This window comes from Sapajus apella, unplaced genomic scaffold, assembly GCF_009761245.1.
Source record: "Sapajus apella isolate SASKATOON/1434 unplaced genomic scaffold, GSC_monkey_1.0 scaffold9, whole genome shotgun sequence".
Taxonomy (NCBI): Eukaryota; Metazoa; Chordata; class Mammalia; order Primates; family Cebidae; genus Sapajus; species Sapajus apella.
This window is the reverse complement of record NW_022436949.1, coordinates 16564701-16584725: the sequence shown is the minus strand read 5'-3', so window position 1 is coordinate 16584725 and position 20025 is coordinate 16564701. Positions and strand designations below refer to the sequence as shown.

The following is a 20025-nucleotide window of genomic DNA, read 5'->3' as shown; positions in this document are numbered from 1 at the left end:
TGACAAAAACAAGCAATGGGGAATGGATTCCCTATTTAATCAATGGTGTTAGGAAAAGTAGCTAGCCATGTGCAGAAAGCTGAAACTGGACCCCTTCCTTACACCTTATACAAAAATTAACTCCAGATGGATTAAAGATTAAACAGAAGACATAAAACCATAAAAACCCTAGAAGAAAACCAAGGCAACACCATTCAGGACATAGGCATAGGCAAGGACTTCAGGACTAAAACATCAAAAGCAATGGCAACAAAGGCCAAAATAGACAAATGGGATCTAATTAAACTTAAGGGCTTCTGCAAAGCAAAAGAAACAAGCATTAGAGTGAACCAACAACCAATAGAATGGGAAAAAATTTTGCAATCTACCCATCTGACAAAGGGCTAATATCCAGAATCCACAAAGAACTAAAACAGATTTACAAGAAAAAAACACCTCATTAAAAGTGTGGAAATGATATGAACAGGCACTTCTCAAAAGAAGACGTTTATGCAGCCAACAGACATATTTTAAAAAGCTCATCATAACTGGTTGTTAGAGAAATGCAAATCAAAACCACATTGAGATACCATCTCAAGCCAGTCAGAATGATGATCATTAAAAAATGTGGAGACAACAGATGCTGGAGAGGATGTGGAGAAATAGGAATGCTTTTACACTGTTGGTGGGAATATAAATTAGTTCAACCATTGTGGAAGACAGTGTGACGATTCCTCAAGGATCTAGAAATAGAAACATCATTTGACCCAGCAGTCTCATTACTGGGTATATATCCAAAGGAATATAAATTGTTTCATTATAAAGACACATGCACATGTATGTTCACCTTGGCACTGTTTACAAGAGCGAAGACTTGGAACCAACCCAAATGCCCATCAATGATAAACTGGAAAAATAAAATGTGGCACATATATACTATGGAATACTATGTAGCCATCAAAAAGGATGAGTTCATGTCCTTTGCAGGGACATAGATGAATCTGCAAACCATCATTCTCAGCAAACTGACACAAGAACAGAAAAGCAACCACCACATGTTCTCACTCATAAGTGGGTGATGAACAATGAGAACACATGGACACAGGGAGAGGAGCATCACACACTGGGGCCTGTTGGGGGGTGGGCAAGCTAGGGCAGGGATAGCAGGGGGTGGGAGGATTGGAGAGGGATAACATCAGGAGAAATATCTAATGTAGATGATGGGGGGATGGATGCAGCAAACCACCATGGCATGTGTATACCTATGTAACAATCCTGCACGATCTGCACATGTACCCCAGAACTTAAAGTATAATAAAAAAAAAATAAGAAAAAAAAGCCTATGAGATTATACCATATCTTTTTGAAATAACCTCAACCTTCCCATTTACTCATCCTTTCTAATCCCCATTTCCCATGTCAAGCTACATAATGAAAGAACAACATCTGAAGCTCATGCTTTTTAATTTTACCTATGCCTGTACTCAAAACACTATCCCTCTACATGCATAGGGTTGTATAAAAATAACATCCCTAAGCTGAATGTATGTTGTGAACATTTTTAATGTTATTTGGGTACATTTATTCTTTATTAAATTTTAATTGCATTACTGTGTAATATGTTGAAGCATACTCACTTATTGGGAACAATGGACTTATTTTAGTTGACTCATTGACTGATATAAGAGCTCACTGTGGGCAGAGACTTTGTCTGCCTAATCTGTCACTGTGTCCTGGATGCCAGTAATAATTCCTGAAAATTAAAGTCAGTCAATGAATAATAGTTAAATGAATGAATGATAAATGAGTTCTCATTTTATTTTCACATCAGTTTTAGGAGACAATTTTTCATGGGTCTCTCATATTTCTACACGTTTGAAGTAAAATTACTGAGTGCCCTTTGTTCTGGAATATATTAAAAAAGAGATTAACAGAAAGACTAGGAACATAAAGATAGTTCCTATCCCCAAAATAAAATGCAGTCATGCTTAAATGAATAAAGCTTGTATCTCCTTCTAGAGCAATGGTATACATGTTTATTGTCCATTATATAGTTGTTTTCTATAATGCAATCTGCTGCATGTATAAGTTTACATTAACCCTCTGAAAGCAAACATTGTATGAGGCAATTGTAAACAGGCAAGAAAGACTTTACTGAAGGCTTGTAATAAAAAAAGATAGGCCAAAACCGTGACTGAGCTCAACTCTGCTAAAACAAAGGTGGTAGAGTTTTTAGGAACTAGATTGGGTAGGTGGATCATAGATAATTTGTGTTTGCTAAGTGGCCTTGCTCAAAGGAATGGTTAGCTTTCTTCTATCTTTATGTCAAAAGGTAGTTTTATAATTTGCTGCAAGGTACCAATTGAAGTTAGGCTCCTATACTCCCAGGGAGTCTGGAAGATAGACTACCTTAATGACTAAATTTCAAAGGGACAGCAGCTCCCAGATCCTTGAGAAAGACAGGCCTGGGTTGTGAAATTGGCAAGAGGTTTTATCAAAGATTTACATTTCAACGAAGCAGAGAAATAATTTGCAATTACAAGTTTTCTAAAGTAAATGCTCTAAGGAAAATGGAGTCTGGGCTGTAGACACAGGGAGAAACTGTCAAAAGTTTGATCAAGAGGAGGGAAACATTAAGGCCATGTTGATTACCTTCTTTGGATCACCCTGTGGGAACTGGGGCTTGGGGAACCAGCAATAGAAACAAAAATTGATGATCCTTTGACTATTGCTGTTGCTATGAGTAAACTTTCTTCTTTTATCCAGGAGTCATGTCTTAATCAATATGCATAAATTTGTGGCAGTCTAATTTGTGAGCTTAGCAGTAGGGTAAAATCACAGAGGCTCCAAACTTCTTTATAATCTGATTTCAAATTGTACACCTTTGGGAAATATGCATCAGAATTTTTCTCAAATAAAGAGATCACATCAATCAAAATTAACATGAATTAAATATTTACCAACTGTTGTGCATTTAAGAAAATTTATTTATGAAGAAGTGAGTTTGCTAGAAAAGCACTTACTAGTTATATATGTCTTCCCATCAATGGCTCTCTATTCATTTTAATTGTTTATGTTTAGTAATTTTAGTTAATATGAAAGATGTAATATTTCTAAGCTTAACATAAGTTTATTATAATGGTTTTGGAAAGCCAAAGCACAAAGGATACTATTCTGAAATTCAAATTGGTAATATTACATTGCTTTATGGTAACATTATTGTAAGTAACAAGGTACTTTAAGCTGCAGTGTAGAAATACTCTTTAAAAGTAGCAGCCAAAGGCATCTTACCTTTGATTTTTAGTATTTGCTTCTTCATATAGTCATAATATGGGAATTAGTATTATTTCATAAAGCACCTAGGTCATAATACTTATTTCTAACTCCCAATTTTGTTTCACTTTAATGGAATAATTCAATTAATATTAGGTATTAATCAAATTAATATGAGGTATTAATTAAATTAGGCAGTTTCTGCAATATTGCAATTGTTTTTTAACAACTGAAGGATGTGCTGAATGAATTTATAGTTTTGTACTGTTGCTTTGATTTCTTTGATTTTTAAAATCTCACTGTGAAATTATTCAACTTTTTGAAAAATTTAATTTTATTGTGTTAGGAACAATAACATGAGATCTAACCTTTTAACAGACTTTAATGTACAATATGATATTAACTATAGGAACAACATTTGTCCAATGTTTTAGGTGTAACAGTACTTGAAGGCCCTATTTATGCTGTGGGAGGCCATGATGGCTGGAGCTATCTGAATACAGTGGAAAGGTGGGATCCACAGAGTCAACAATGGACATTTGTTGCCAGTATGTCAATTGCTCGGAGCACAGTTGGTGTAGCAGCATTGAATGGCAAGTAAGTAAATTTTTCTCTGTTTTTCTTAATTTATAAAAAAAAGTTATTGGGTAAATAGTATTTGAAAAATAACTTTTAATAAACCAGTAAAAATCCTTTAAAAATATTATAAGCTGTTGATATTTTTAAATAGATAAATTAATACTGGTGTTTTCTCTGTAGGCAACAGAACCCAACATTTCTTCACATTGATTATTAAAGAATTATCCAATATATTTCATGGGAATATTTATATCATTTTTTATAAGAGAGTTGAGTAGCCTTCAAAAACTACTAAAAGTTTGGTGTTCAATATATCTTTCTTTGCATAATTACACTGGTTTACTTTTCAAGCATCCCCATTAATATCACTCTAAATCAAGAATTCTCAACCTCAACACTGTTGATATTTGAGGTTAGATGGGTCTTTGTTGGAAGGATTCTTCTATCCTGTGAATTTCAGGGTGGTTAGACGTGTCCTGGATTTCTACCCAGTTGATGCCAGCAGTATCTTTACCCACTACCTCAGTGTGACAAGCAAAAATATCTCCAGACATTGCCTAGTATACCCTGGGAAGTGGCAACATACAGCCCCTGTCTTCCCCATGGGAACCATGGATCTAAACAAAGCTAATATCACCTCTTGCCTAGACAATTGCAACAGCTTCTAGTCTGGTTTTTTTTTTACTTCTTTTGTCTGCAGTCTTATTTATGAAGGGTTCCAGAGGAATTCTTTTACAAAGGCAAACAATAAATCAGCCTTCTTCAAAGACTTGTCTTTTATTATCCTTGTTGATTTAAAGTCCGTTTTTTTCAGAAACTAGAATTGCAGCCCCTGCTTTTTTCTGTTTTCCATTTGCTTTTGTGTCTGTGTGTCTTTGCATGTGACACGGGTATCTTGAATACAGCACACCAATGAATCTTGACTCTTTATCCAGCTTGTCATTCCGTGTCTTTTAATTGGGGCATCTGGCCTATTTACATTTAAGGTTAATATTGTTATGTGTAAATTTGATCCTGACATCATAATGCTAGCTGATTATTTTGCAGACTTGTCTATGTAGTTCATAGTGTCACTGGTCTGTATACTTAAGTGTGGTTTTGTAGTGGGTGGTAACGGTTTGTCCTTTTCCTATTTAATGCTTCCTTCAGGAGCTCTTGCAAAGAAGGCCTAGTGGTGGCAAATTCCCTCAGCATTTGCTTGTCTGAAAAATATTTTATTTCTACTTTGCTTATGAAGCTTAGTTTGGCCAGCTATGAAATTCTAGGTTGGAAATTCTTTTCTTTAAGAATGTTGAATACTAGCCCCCAATCTCTTGTGGCTTGTAGGAGTTCTGCTGAGAGGTCTGCTATTAGTCCGATGGTCTTCCCTTTATAGATGACTTGGCCTTTCTTTCTGGCTGCGCTTAGCATTTTCCTTCATTTTGACCTTAGAGGATGTGATAATTATGGGTCTAGGGGGTTGATCTTCTTGTGGAATATCTTGCTGAGGTTCTCTGGATTTCCTGAATTTGGAGGTTGGCCTGTCTTGCTAGGTCAGAAAAGTTCTCCTGGTTGATATCCTGAAGTGTGTTTTCCAACGTGATTCTGTTTTCCTCATCTCTTTCAGGTACCCCTATCAGATGTAGCTTTGGTCTTTAAACATAATCCCATAGTTCTTGGAGGTTTTATTCATTCATTTTTATTCTCTTTTCTCTAAACTTATCTGCCTGTGTTATATCAGCAAGATAGTTCTCAAGTTCTGATATCCTTTCTTCTGCTTGGTTTATTCAGCTATTGATACTTGTGTTTGCATTATGAAGTTCTGTTGCGTTTTTCAGCTCCATCAGGTCATTTATGTTCCTCTCTAAATTGGTTATTGTGGCTAACTGCTCCTGTAATGTTTTATCATGGTTCTTAGCTTCTTTGCAATGAGTTAGGATATAACTTTAATCTCAGTGAAGTTTATTGTTACCTGTCTTCAGAAGCCTACTTCTGTCATTTCATCCATCTCAGCCTCAGCCCAGTTCTGTGCACTTGCTAGAGACATATTGCTGTCATTTGGAGGAGGAGAAGCACTCTGGCTTTTTGAGTTGTCAGCATTTAGGGGTTGATTCATTGACATCTTCATGGGTTTATCTACCTTTGATCTTTGAGGCTGCTGACCTTTGGATGGGGGTTTTATGGGGTCTTTTTCATTGATGTTGTTGTTGCTGCTTTCTGTTTTTTTTGTTCTGTTTTGTTTTTGGTTTTGTTTTAGCAGTCAGGACTCTTTTCTATAGGAATGCTGCAGTTTGGTGGGGGTCCCTCCCACTCCTGGAGATATCTCCATTGGAGGCTGCAGACCAGCAAAGATGGCAGCTTACTCCTTCTTCATGGAGCTCTGTCCCAAAGGGGCACCAACCTGATACCAGCCTGAACACTCCTGTATGAAGTGTCTGGAGACTTCTGTTTGGAGGTTTCACCCAGTCAGGAGGAGCAGGATCAAGGGCCAACTTAAATAAGCATTCTGCCTGTGGCCTCGTGGGGCAGATGTGCTGTCCTGCCCTGACTCTCCAGAGCCAGCAGGCAGAAAAGACTAAGACTGCTGATGGATGATACTGCAGCTGCCCCTCCTCCTGCAAGCTCCTCTCAGGGATATCAGAGTTCTCTTCAAATCTCCTGGCTGGGGATGCTGAAATTCCCATGGGGAGGGACCCTCTGGTGGGCAGGAGTGGATCAGGGTCCCACTTAAAGAAGCAGTCTGGCCACGAACTAGCCCAGTCCTGCTCCACTGTGAGAAACTGCTCCCAGTCTAGACTGCCCAGTTTTGCTGGCACCAGCAGCAGGAGAAAACAGCTGACTGGAGCTGCAGTGATGGCGACCACACCTCCATCTCTGGGAATTCATCTTCTAAGGCATAGCCTGCTGTGCTGGCTGGCAGAGATTCCAAGCCAGTGGGCTTTAGCTTGTGGGGTTTCATAGGAGCAAGGCCAAATGGCTCCCTGGCTTCAGCCTCCTTTCCATGGGAGTGGACAGCTCTCCTACTTCATGGTAGTTACCAGAGCACAAGTATGCAGATACTCCTGTGTCCTACTATCTGTTCCAGTGGCTGCCCATCTGAGCGGCCACCATGAGTCTGCACAGCTTTGTGCTTGTGACCAAAGCCTGGTGGTATGGGCTCACAAGGGGACCTCCTGATCTATGGGTTGCAGGGACCTGTGGGAAAAGCATGGTTTTCAGGGAGGGGTAGCACAATCCGTTACCACCTCCTTTGGCTGGGAGAGGAAGCTCCTAGTGCCCCATGCAGCTCCCGGGTGGGTCCTTGCTCCATCCTGCTTTTCCTCACTCTCTGTGGGTTGCACCAACCACCTAGTTGATCCTAATGAGAGAAACTTGGTACCTCAATTGAAGATGCAGAATTGACTTGCCATTTTTTTCTTCTCTCTGAGACCCATGAGCAGAGCTGTTTCTATTTGGGCATCTTGGCTACTCCCTCCTACTGTATCATTCTTATGCCTTTGCATCCTCATAGCTTAGCTATCACTTATGAGTGAGAATATACTATGTTTGGTTTTCCATTCCTGAGTTATTTCACTAAGAATAATGATCTCCAATTCCAACCAGTTAGTTGCAAATGCCATTATTTCATTTCTTTTTATGGCTAATATTCCATGGTATATATATATATACCACAATCTCCTTATTCAGTAATTAATTGATGGGCATTTGGGCTGGTTCCATATTTTTGCAATTGCAAATTGTGCTGCTATAAACATGGTTGTGGAAGTATCTTTTTTGTATAATGACTTCTTTCCTCTGGGTAGATACCCAGAAGCGGGATTGCTGGATCAAATGGTAGTTCTACTGGTAGTTCTTTAAGGAATCTCCACACGGTTTTCCATAGTGATTGTACTAGCTTACATTCCCACCAGTACTGTAAAGGTGTTCCCTTTTCACCACATGCATGCCAACATCCATTTTTTTTTTTTTAATTTTTTGATTATGGCCATTCTTGCAGGACTAAGGTAGTTAAATCTGTTGTGGTTTTGATTTGTATTTCTCTGATCATTAGTATGTTGAACATTGTTTCATATGTTTGTTGGCCATTTGTATATGTTCTTTTGAGAACTGTGTATTTATGGTCTTAGCCCACTTTTTAATGGGATTGTTTGGTTTTTTACTTGCTAATTTGTTTGAGTTCCTTGTAGATTCTGGATATTAGTCCTTTGTTGGAGGTATAGATTGGGAATATTTTCTTCCACTCTGTGGGTTGTCTGTTTACTCTGCTGATTGTTTCTTTTGCTGTGCAGAAACTTCTAAGTCCCATCTATTTATCTTTGTTTTTGTGGAATTTGGTCATAAAACGTGAATTAACACTGTGTATGTCCATACACACAGATCTACATATACAGTGAATACATATTCATATTATGTATTTTGTTTAATGGAAAGATAGGCATATTCCTCATAATTTTTTTCCAAAATTTATTTTGATTATCCTCTAAATTCATTCATTTAACTTTGGTATACCTTTCTCAGATTTTAAAAAGTCATTCTTAAATATCTCTTTAGAATTTGCTCTGTAAATATTTACAGATTAATTTGAGAAAGATGTGTGATCTCTAAATTTGAAATATTAATATTTTCTTCTGGGAAGATATACTTTTATCTTTTAAAATTACTCTTCTTGTATTTCAGTGCTTTTTAATTTTGGCATAGGTTATTCTTTCTTTCTGAGGTTATTCATGTTTTGTATTTTTAAATATTTTACATATTATATGGTTATTCGTTTCTGTTTATACATTAATAATTACAAAATTAAATTGTAAAATATAATTTCTATATATAATAACCATTTAACTAAATGTTTTTTATATTTACTATTCAATTTATAATAATAGATTTTCTAGAAAGATAAACATTTATTTAATAATCTATCAAGGAAACTTTTTCTCTGTTTTCTTAATATACAGTGATTTCCTTTTTATCGTGTTTATATTTTTAGAATAATGACCTAAATAGTAGTGATATCAGGTGTCCTTGTATATCTATTCTAATTGGAAAACCTTTATAGTACTTTATGGTCTGTGATATCTGCTGCTATTTGAGATACATATATTGTTTAAGGTTAAGGGCAGTATTTTATAGTCTATAGTTTTCATAGTGTAAATTTTATTTTTGAAAATTAGCATACGTTTTATGAATTTGTCAAGATGATGATTATTATTTGATCTGTTTATGTGGTAATTTGCATAAATACTCTAACTATAAATCATATTACATATCTAAGTAAATCCTATTTGCTCATATTGCATTAGTCCTTTAATCTTTTTGCATTCCATATTCTAGCTATGATTTTGCATTAAAATTGCTTATAAATTATTTCACAGCATTTTTCATTATGATATAAATCTTATTTTAGCATATCATGGCATGAATGAAGAAGCTTTCTATAATTTATCTGCTATAATTGCCTTTAATCATGAGAAGCATATTTTCTTGTGCATGAGAAAGAAATGACATGAGGAATTTTATATACACTAGTATGTATAGTAACTTTACAATTTCTATTTTACCGATATTCTAAAATTTAGCATATGGCTAAAGTCACATATCACTTCTAATTTCACCACTACCACAAATCATTTATTTAATATTGCTATATCCTCCTTCTATATTGTGATTATCCTAATTGGTTATTTTTCTTTGTTAACTTTATTACTAATTTCATCTTGTCTTAGCGTTTGCCAGTGTCATTATATGGTTTTGTTTTTATTTTTAGTCAAATTAGCATACACACAGGCTGTTTCTTATTTTCTTACTAATTTTCATTTGACTTCATTCTACTTACTCTGTCTTCAAATTCAGAATTTAACAAATGATAGTATTAATAGTTGTTCTTGGAGTTTATTTTTCTTTATCACTATGTTAGTCCATTCTCACATTGCTATAAAGAAATACCTGAGACTGTGAAATTTATAAAGAAAAAAAGGTTTAATTGGCTCATAATTCTTCAAGCTCTACAGGAAGCATGATGCAGGAATCTGCTCAGCTTCTAGGGAGTCCTCAGGTAACTTACAATCATGGCAGATGGCAAGAGCAGCAGGCACATTACCTGGTGAAAGGAGGAGTAAAAGATCCAGGTGGGAAGTGCTTCACACTTTTTTTTTTTTTTGAGACAGAGTTTCACTCTGTTGCCAGGCTGGAGTATAGTGGATCAATCTTGACTCACTGCAACATCTACATCCTGGGTTCAAGCAATTCTCTTGCCTCAGTCTCCCAAGTAGCTGGGATTACAGGCACCTGCCACCTCACTCAGGTATTTTTTGTATTTTTAGTATAGATGGGGTTTCACCATGTTGGCCAGGCTGGTCTCAAACTCCTGACCTCAGGTGATCCACCTGCCTCGGCCTCCCAAAGTGCGGGGATTACAGGCATGAGCCACCGCACCAGGCCCCTACTTTTAAACAACCATATGTCACAAGAACTCGCTCATTATTGCAAGGACAGTACCAAGTGGGATGGTGCTAAACCATCTATGAGAAATCTGCCACCAGGCCCCACCTCTAGCACTGGGGTTTATATTCCAGTATGAGATTCAGGTGGAGACACACATCCAAACTATATCAATTACTATACTACAATTGTATTTATTCATTCTCCTACACTCAACTACTGAGTGGAGTCGGACATTTCAGTTGTTTTCTCTTCTTAAGAATAATGCTGTTACAAATATTCTTAGGTATATCTTTCGGTGAACATACATACATATTTTAGCTGGTGTTACACCTAGAACTTAAATGACTAGGCTTTACTTATTCTTGTGCTCTGCTTTAGTAGATACTGCTCAAAAGTATTTGCAAGTGGTTTTCCTAATTTATCCACACACTAACAGATTTTTGAATTCTGAATGTTCATGTACCCTACTGACTTGGTAACATCTGACTTGTCCTTTACTTATCTTTATCCATTCCAGTGAATAATGCTATCATATTCTCTAATAACTGATGTGACAAAACATTTTTATATATGTATTAGTCATTTGTATTATCTTTTTGAAGTTTATTTTCAAAATTTTCTTTTTCTATTTCCCTGTTTTCTCTTTTTCATTTTGATTTAAGGAGTTCTTCATATATTCTGAAAATTAATCATTTCTAAGTGAGTGTGTCTCACTTTATTATTATTACTTTCCAAGAAGTATGTGTTATGTAATTTATTATTCTATGTCTGAAAGGGACTTTCCTGTGTCTTCTCACATTGTTTGCAAATTAGCTTAAGTAGTTTAATATTTCTGCCTTGTATTTTTAAAATTCAGTAAATATTATGTACTGATATTCAACTTTTTTGGCAAGTGGGAGAGATCTGTAAGACCAGTGATGTTTTTTATCTTTCATATGTATTTTTACAACCCAAACTTTTATTCCTGTAGATGTTTTTACTATGTTTATACTAGTTAACATTCAGTCAAAAGCCAGAAATCAGAGCAGTCATTTGCCAGTTCTTCTAAACAAAGATATTTTAATATTAAATATAGTTTTTTTAGTAAGTATAAAAATGTACTAGTTAACCAAAAAGTCAACAAAATAACACTATATTGTAAATTAATCAACTCAAAATAATAGCTACCCCTCCTGGGGCTGGAGAACTAAAGGACAAGGTTAAAATGATTTAAGATTTAGAAGCTTGGGGAAGGGCCATATGCACTGATATTCAGTCAACTGTGATTTGGGCCTTACTTAGCTGGAGCTAGTCTCAGTAGGAAAGACCTGGGGCCCAGAGCTCTGAGGAGAGGATGGCAATCTGCTGGTGCTGACGTCTTAGAGTTGTCTCAATGAAGCTGATGGCATGTCTTAGAAAAACTGCAAACTAGGCGTGTCTGATGCTGCAAAATAACTTGCTACTATAGTGAGAAAAGGCTGGGGTGTCACTCACACACACACAAAAGCAAACAGAAAAGAACAAGACCCTTTAGTCTCCTCTAGTCTTTCAGTCTCTGCCACCCTGTAATGACAGATCCTAACAGGGAACCAGGTGGCAAAGCAGAAAAGAGGTTTCCAGAGATATCACCCCTATTTCAAAAGCAGAAAATACAGGAGATGATGTAGGCAGGAGAAACGACAGCTTAAAAAGCTGGCACTTCCTCCACAAAATGCAAAATGTTTAAGGGGATACAATCTGAGGGCTACTTTTCATTCTTTTAAATTACTACTTGGAGATTCATTTTAACAATCTCAACTCTGTTTTTCTTCTGCTTAGGAAAGTTTTTATTTATTGAGACTTATTTAATCGTTCTTTTCCCCATTATTCTAGTGCTCTGATTTGAGATCTATCTTAGTACATATTTATGTTAATAAATGTTAATCAATTTATGGTTATATGTGTGTTTTAAGACTGATTTCTTTGCCACAAGTCTCTTTCCTCAGTTAAGAAAAAATTAACTGAATTCAGTCAATGCTAATTTACTTATGATCTTTAGTATTTTCAATGCAGACTTAAAATTTTTGCATTTTAATTTACTTACTTACACAATATCTTTGACTCACTTCTTTCCAATCATCTTTATAACCAGCTTATTTTGAGTGTTATCATCTTAAAAGTTTTCTGTTTCACCAAATGCATAGTTTCTTAGTTTGAGAGCACAAATTATTTTTTCCCACTAAACACAAGTTTTAAAGTATATACTTTAATCACAAAAATAAAATATTTTTATATGATAGAAAAACGTCATGCTTTGTTTTACCTTGTTTTTCTATTTACTACTTGTGATTTTCCCTGTCACATAATAGTTAAGTCTCTTAATATCTTTCAAGATACATTTATTTGCTCTCAAAATCCTGCTCCCAAATGTTTTTCTAGAAGTTTAATTAATGTCAATATCCATTATTATTTTTAAAAATCTATTAGATGAGAAAGAAGAGGTGATTGAGAATCAAAAAGAGCTAAAGCAAATAGCTACTTGTCAATTCAGTTCTTTTTTGTATTTGGTAAAGCTTTCCTTTGCAGTAATGTATAAGGTTTTCTCTATCAAACTTTACACTACAATCACTCTCAAATCAAAGAATATCTGTAAACATTCCTGCTAGACTTCTTTTGGCTATAGTTGTTGAGACAAACTCCACATCCTACTAACACCACTGCTTTGTAAGGCTGCTGTGTAGAAGTGAAAAGAAGTTGAAATCATATACAGCCCACAGTCATGGGCTGCTTGCATAAAGTGGTTGGGTGTTCTTTCATTACCTTCTGAGGAATACTGACAATTTAGGAGAGGAAATTAAAATATTCTTATTACCAACTTTCAGTCTTATCTGCAAATTTTCTAAAATAAATGTTTTGGAATTGTTTCTATATGAAATATAGAAATATATACCACGTCTCATTCCTCTCAATACAACTTTTATTCTATTGTGCCATTTAATGACATTCATAAAAAAAATTCTTCTGATTTCTCCTGATGATCACTTTTCCCTGGTAAAAAGAATTTTAAATAAATTATATAACAGAAAAGATTTTCCATTTGTGTTAATATTGTCATTTTGCTCAATCAACACCACTTTGTGTAACATGTAATATATACATTACTGTTTTTTCTACTATATTCATATTTTCTCTTGAAAAATGATTTTTAAGCATTACAATATTTTTCCTTAAAAAATAATTAACTTGGAAGTTAATAATAAAATTTCACATTCTTTAATATTAAATATTAAAAGGAAAACTATCTATATCTCTTCACAGATAGCAAAACTTACAATAATAGAATGGATGTCCTCTGGCCAGGCACAGTGGCTCACCTCTGTGATTCCAACACTTTGGGAGGCCAAGATGAGAGGGTCGCTTGAGCCCAGGAGTTTGAGACTATCCTGGAAACATAGTGAGACCCAGCTCTACAAATAATTTTAAAATTAACTGGGCATGGTGGCATGCTCCTGTAGTTCCAGCTACTTGAGAGGCTGAGGTGAGAGGATTACTTGAGCCAGGAGGACGAGGCTGCAGTAAGCTGTGATCACGCCACTGTTCTATAGCCTGCGTGATGGTAGAGAAAGACCCTCTATCCAAAAAAAAAAAAAAAAATGTCCTCTTGGATATTAATTTTATAATTCTAATAGGGGATAATAGAGGAAAGCACAATCCTTTTTTGCCTCTTTACTTTTTCTAATTATTATTTATAAGTAACTTCAGTTATTTAGCATGACTTTTTCTTACCATTTACATTGACACCAATAGGTTTATTGCTGGTATTGTTTAGAAAATGGATATCTCACTAACACAGCAAATTTCCTCAGTATGGATGAGAAGTATCCTGTCCTTTCATTATCTTATTCACTTGTTACATTATTTTGCAATGAAACACACACACATTAAAGTATTAGTACATTATTTATCTGTATTTTGTATAATTAGCTTACACTATAACCTTTTGATTTTTTGACTTTATTTGAATTGCCTTAAAATATGTATTTTGCTGTAAATAGTCTCCAATCTTAATCAGAAATAAATGAAGAAACTATTTAACTCAGAGTGTTCTGGCAATTTCTTATACGTTGCTATGACTAAATTGTCTATCCAGTTTCTTCTACTGCCCCTTTAAATTGACCCTACATAGACATCATTATTCAGGTGGCTTTTCCTATCCTTGTATTTTTTGATCAGCTAGTATACATCATATATTAAGAAACTCTGTTTTACTCTAGTATCATTCTTGATAAAAAATATCAGAGTGTGATATTAATTCTCTTGGAAGATTTTAATTCTTGCATTGCTGAAATTGCTTACCTCTTAATTAAGTACATTTTCTTGAATTTTAATTCTGTGAAAATGTTTTGAATGGTTCCATTTTTTACTTGAGATATTTTTTCCTTTAAATTGAACTAGTAGAGCTTTTACTTGGCATCTTTTCCTTCCCCCGTGTGTGATTTAATGGCCTTAAAATTCTGTGGTTTGATGACTGGCTATTAATGTCTGGATACTTTTCCTGTGTTACTCAGACAGAAACATAATTATTAGAAAGTGACCTTTTACTTCAGACTCATAGCAGAAACTTGTTTTAACACCACCCTCTTTTATTTTTTATTTTATTTTTTCCTCATCTCTGCTGATGTGATTTTTTCCTCTTGTTTGGCTATTACATATCACTGTCATTCTAAGCTGGCTATTGTTTCCCTAAATGTTATTTTGTATACTTTTTCCAATTAAGAGTAATAAAAAACAATTAATACTTCTCTTAGGTTTAGGTTATTTATGATACAATTTGTTGTGGGAAAAAAAAAAAAACAAGAAATTGGCTCATGGCTTAAAGTTAACGAGTGTGTTCTGATGGATTCAAGACCAAAATTATATCAATTTCATATAACAAATTTAGTGAGTCTTCTAGTAAGACAGGTTAAGCTAAGCAGTATATATGCCAGCACAGCCAGCCTTACTTGGTGAATAAAGAAAATGCCAAAAACAAAAACAAAACAAAACAAAAAGCCGTGAATAAACATGGTTTTGTGGTGTTTGGCAAATATAAACTCATATTTTCCAAACAATATATACATTAGCGGTTTTCTTTGTTTCTTCTTTGGCAGCTGCCTTGGCTTGTTTTTTCTACACTTTACATTCTAGCTAAGATGTTTTTTGTGGTTTTTAAAATATTTTCTTGGCTCACAAAGCAGATACTGATTCTGCCTGAACACATCTTGTCAGTAGGCTTGAATTTTAATAAATATGTGGCACTGCCCATTTAATAATCTGCAAAACATAAAAACTGAGTTTGTCTCATGAATTGCTATGGCAAAATGTATTCATTCATTCATTTATTCATACAAATCTTCATGTTAATAATCTTTTTTTTTTTTGATATGGAGTCTTGCTCTGTCACCCAGGCTAGAGTACAGTGTCACAATCTCCGCTCACTGCAAACTCTGCCTCCCAGGTTCAAGTGACTCTCCTGCCTTGGCCTTCCGAGTAGCTGAGATTACACGCATACGCCACCACACTTTTTGTTGTTGTTGTTTGTCTGGTATTTTTGTAGAGACAGGATTTCACCAAGTTGGCCAGGCGAGTCCCCAACTCCTGACCTCAGGTGATCCGCCCACCTCAGCCTCCCAAACTGCTGGGATTACAGGAGTACATAGCTCCATATGAATAATTCTGGAACCTGGGAGGCAGAAGCTATAGTGAGCAGAGGTTGTGCCACTGCCCACTCCAGCCTGGGCAACAGAGTGAGACTCTGTCTCAAATAAACAAACAAAAATAATTCCTACAAGGCATTTGTAATTTCTGTTCAGTCTGAAACATATACAGCTTAAAGCATCAGGAGAGCAGGATTCATCATCTATTGTTTTTCTATTGTGTCCTAATGCCTAGCACAGTACCTTAAGCCTGAGGGCCCATCACTTGCATATACCCTCTAACACTCTGTTTCTACTTTTGCATTCAAATTTTATTCTTCTTCTTCTCATGGGTAGCACCTGAAATTGTATACGTTTTAACTCATCTTAGACTCACACATTAAAATAGAAAGAAAAAAAAAAAAGAAATTACTGTTTATTGAATCTCAGTTGGGGCTACTAATAAGCTCAGGAGAATTTTAATTTAAATACTGAAAGAGACGATTTTTGAGGGACTGTTTTATCAGATATCCAGAATGAGAGGAATCATTCCAATGAGAAAACAAAACCTGTATCCATACCTTGAATATAAAATGCAAAATTTAAGTTTGGCAGGAACATAATGAAAGGGAGTGGCCCCAAAGACTGGATAGAATGGCAGGCCCCCAGATCATATAGTAACTTGGCCAAGATAAAAATATTGCAAAGGTTTTAAAAAAGAGCAGTGTCTTGTTTTCATTTCAATTTTATAAATATTCACTCTGGTTAAAGAATTGTTTCTTATTGCTCAAGGAAACTGTGTAATTATTAGAATTTAATCACAATAGTTGATTGGCTAAGATATATGCCAGTGGTTTAAAGGGATTATTTAACAAATTATGTCTCAGAATTAAAATTTATTTCAACAGCCAATAGCTCCTTTTGGTGCCCTATTTGAGCATGGTCACTGCCAGTTTCTTCAGTCTGGAATATAGTGGTTTTAATGGCTTAGACTTCACCTTCCTTCTCCATGCTCTTTTCTTGCCACCTGCCTTAAAGCCACCCAATGTCCCAGCCATAGCAAATCATTCCAGTTCCCTGAACATACCTTGATTGTCCAGACCCTTTTGCCTTTTCACTTACTCATGTTTCTGCCTAGATTCCCCTTTCACTGCTTTTTATTTCTTAATAACTTCTGTCTTTCCACTATTCACTGTCCACTTAGTTTCCTGCTCAATATTCGCTTGATCTTTGAATATATCTGAAAACTCTCTAGACTGATAAGCTATCCCAACTCTAGCTCTCTATGTGCAAGATCAATGTGGCAATATCAGTATTAACAGGACTGAGTTTATTATACTTAAGAAAAATAGTATCAAGAAATGTTAAAATACATTAGTATCTGCCAAAAGATTATATCTTCCACCATCCAAAGCATTGTTTAATCTGTACCTTTCCTGTGAAATCTTTTTGAATCCACCCAATTTAATCTTTTTTTCTTCCTGACCTTTTGTACCCAAGGCACATAATTAATAATTTTCCCTGCCATTTGTCAAAGTCTTGCTTCAGTGGAACTTAAACAGGTGCATTTTCATTGATAAGTTTCCACAGATAAATCACTTATTTTTCCTAGAATTAGAAACAAGTACTTCATTCATTTTTTTAAAAATTCACAAACAGGTACTGGCCATAATGATATATCAAAGAAGATAAATACATTCTGCCCTCAGAGAGCTTACATTATACTGAAAAGAACTAGAAAACAATCACAAAAATATAAGCTGCAGAATTATAATAGGTGTATGTAGGAGATCAGTCAGAATGGTGTGAGAAATTTTCAAAAACACAAACCTTCTTGGAAGACCGGAAGGTTTTGCAAAAGCCTTGGGAAAAGGTTTATGTCTGAAGGCAGCCTAATCCTTTTACCTTGAGCTAATAGCATAGAGCAGATAACAAAGGAATATGGAGTTTATCCAAATAACTTATTTAATAAGACCAACCTTGATCTTCCTGGAGGGCATGACTACTCTCTACCTAGGGGGTCAGCAATGTTAATTACGCTCCAATGTTGTTTGAGACCTTTGTCATCTGATCTGTACTAAATAAATGTGACCAGGCAAAAACCTGTGTCAGTGTATGTGTTTCATCCATCACTCTCAAGTCTGCCAGTCAGACTCCACAGGTATAGTGTGGGAGCAGAGGGAATAAAGAGGTAATAAGATTGAATGGGCAGTTTTGAGTTGGTGAGGTCTGCCAAGTTTGGGTATGTGACGACTTGATCTAAATTAATTCACATATTTACAATTGTCAGATTCTTTTCATAAATTTGGGTATGTTTTAATAAACAAAAGTAGGTGGACTCTATCAGGCTTTCAATCTTATTTACCAGCTATGTGTTAGAATAGTAGCAAGTGTCAAGAGGGTTTGCAATAGGCACCATCATTTCTTAGCAAGCAGAAAGAAAAACAGTCACACAATGTAATGCTGTAGCTTAGTGAAATCCCATTGACTGTCCTGTAAGGCACTTTAACAAGTACCTCCCATGGAAAGGCAGATATGGGAGTAATATGACAGCAGGATTGACAAGCTTTCTTGTGGCATCGGATGAAAGAGCTCTCTGTTAATTAGGAAACAAAGGACCAAGGTAAGTTCTGGATTTAGAGAGTTGCTTCAAAGGTACTGGAGTTGAGGGGTACTAATTCTTTTGTCGTACAACAGAAAGAATGTTTGAACACTTTTTCTGGGTAACCAAATACAGTGAGTCAAAACTGTATTTAATCTCCCAAGATAGTTAGCAAAGCATTCTAATATTTACATAATAGTATGGGAGTACTGTCTGTGCACTCTCCCTGAAATATGCTTTATTGATAAATTATGCAAAATATTAAATAACTACCTTGGATACAGATTATAAATATAATTAAATTTCAGGGAACAGACAAAATGGGATCACAAAAGACTTTCTAGTGGAGACACAACCTCAGTTGACTAATGAGAGAAGAGGAGAAATAACCCTGCATATGTAACAAAAACTCTATGGTACATTCATATACTTTATGGTAGAGTATATGAATGCAACATGCTACATAGGACTAGAGAAGATCTAGTGCTATGGCAGAAACTTCTAATTATCCCTCAATACCCATTAATTCCTTTTTATATGACAATATAAGCACACATTTTTAGTGAGGCATATGGCCATCTAAAATAAAGACAAGATTTTTCAGTATCTTACCAACTAGGAATAACCATGTATTTGGTTCTGACCAATGAGATAAGAGAAGTGAGTTGTGCAGCCTAAAAGATGGACTCTTTAAGGGAGAGGTTGTGCTCCTTCTTCGAATTTTCCTTCATTCTGCTGTTTGAACCACGGTTGTGGTAGCTGGGACTCCACCTTGGGACATCAAGACATGAGGGTCAGTAGACAATTGTCCATGGAGTTTTAGCATTACTGCACATTTTCCAAACAATAATTACTGGTGACTGTTTTTCACAACATCTTTTCAGGATAATTGTAAATCAAAGAGTTGGAACACAAAAATAGTGACTTCCTTTTGGTCAGAAGGTAGAGAATTGTTTCTTGACCAGAATCATAAAGATAATGTCTTCCTTCAGGGTTAAGGTTGGACAGGTTTTTCTGGCAGCTCCTTTAAAGGTTTCGAGTTTCAGAAACTCAGAGGTCCCTCAGAAGTGAAACAAACACACCACATGTGCAGCATTCACTTGAATTGCTCCAATTCATGCTGGTGGGACTTGGGAGAAACAAGGAGAGCCGATGTAAACATGAAGTTTATGCTGTCTACTGCACTGTATGTAGCAAAGTCACTTCTCTCTCCCTCACGAATCTTGTTTCTTCTGTTGGCATCCATTAAACTGTAGCAGGCTAATTGGTTAGGTTGGAAGTAGGGTAGAATTTCAGATTCTTCACAGTTCTTGGCCATGCTTATACTCCAGCAATGCAGCCTGGGTCTCCTCTCCTATAAAACCATGTTTACACACATTCCAACACATATCCTAATCAATGCAGGATTTGTTTTCTTGAGTGGCTGTATTGCATGTAACAGAATATAAAACATATGGCACTAACTTAGATGAGCACTTGCTAACTAGGCCTCAAGATGTTGAAACATGGTGGCTGAACATTAGGAAAAACTTATCTGTGTGA

The 20025-nt window shown here is 35.6% G+C and overlaps 1 protein-coding gene across 1 annotated transcript in view; it reads left to right on the top strand.

The window, feature by feature from the left end:
• Positions 1–20025, top strand: part of KLHL1 (kelch like family member 1) — a 428234-nt gene that overhangs the window by 384824 nt on the left and 23385 nt on the right. The window contains exon 8 of the mRNA XM_032277337.1: positions 3687–3849. Coding sequence (XP_032133228.1) covers positions 3687–3849 — 163 coding nt within the window. The remainder of the gene's footprint in view (positions 1–3686; positions 3850–20025) is intronic.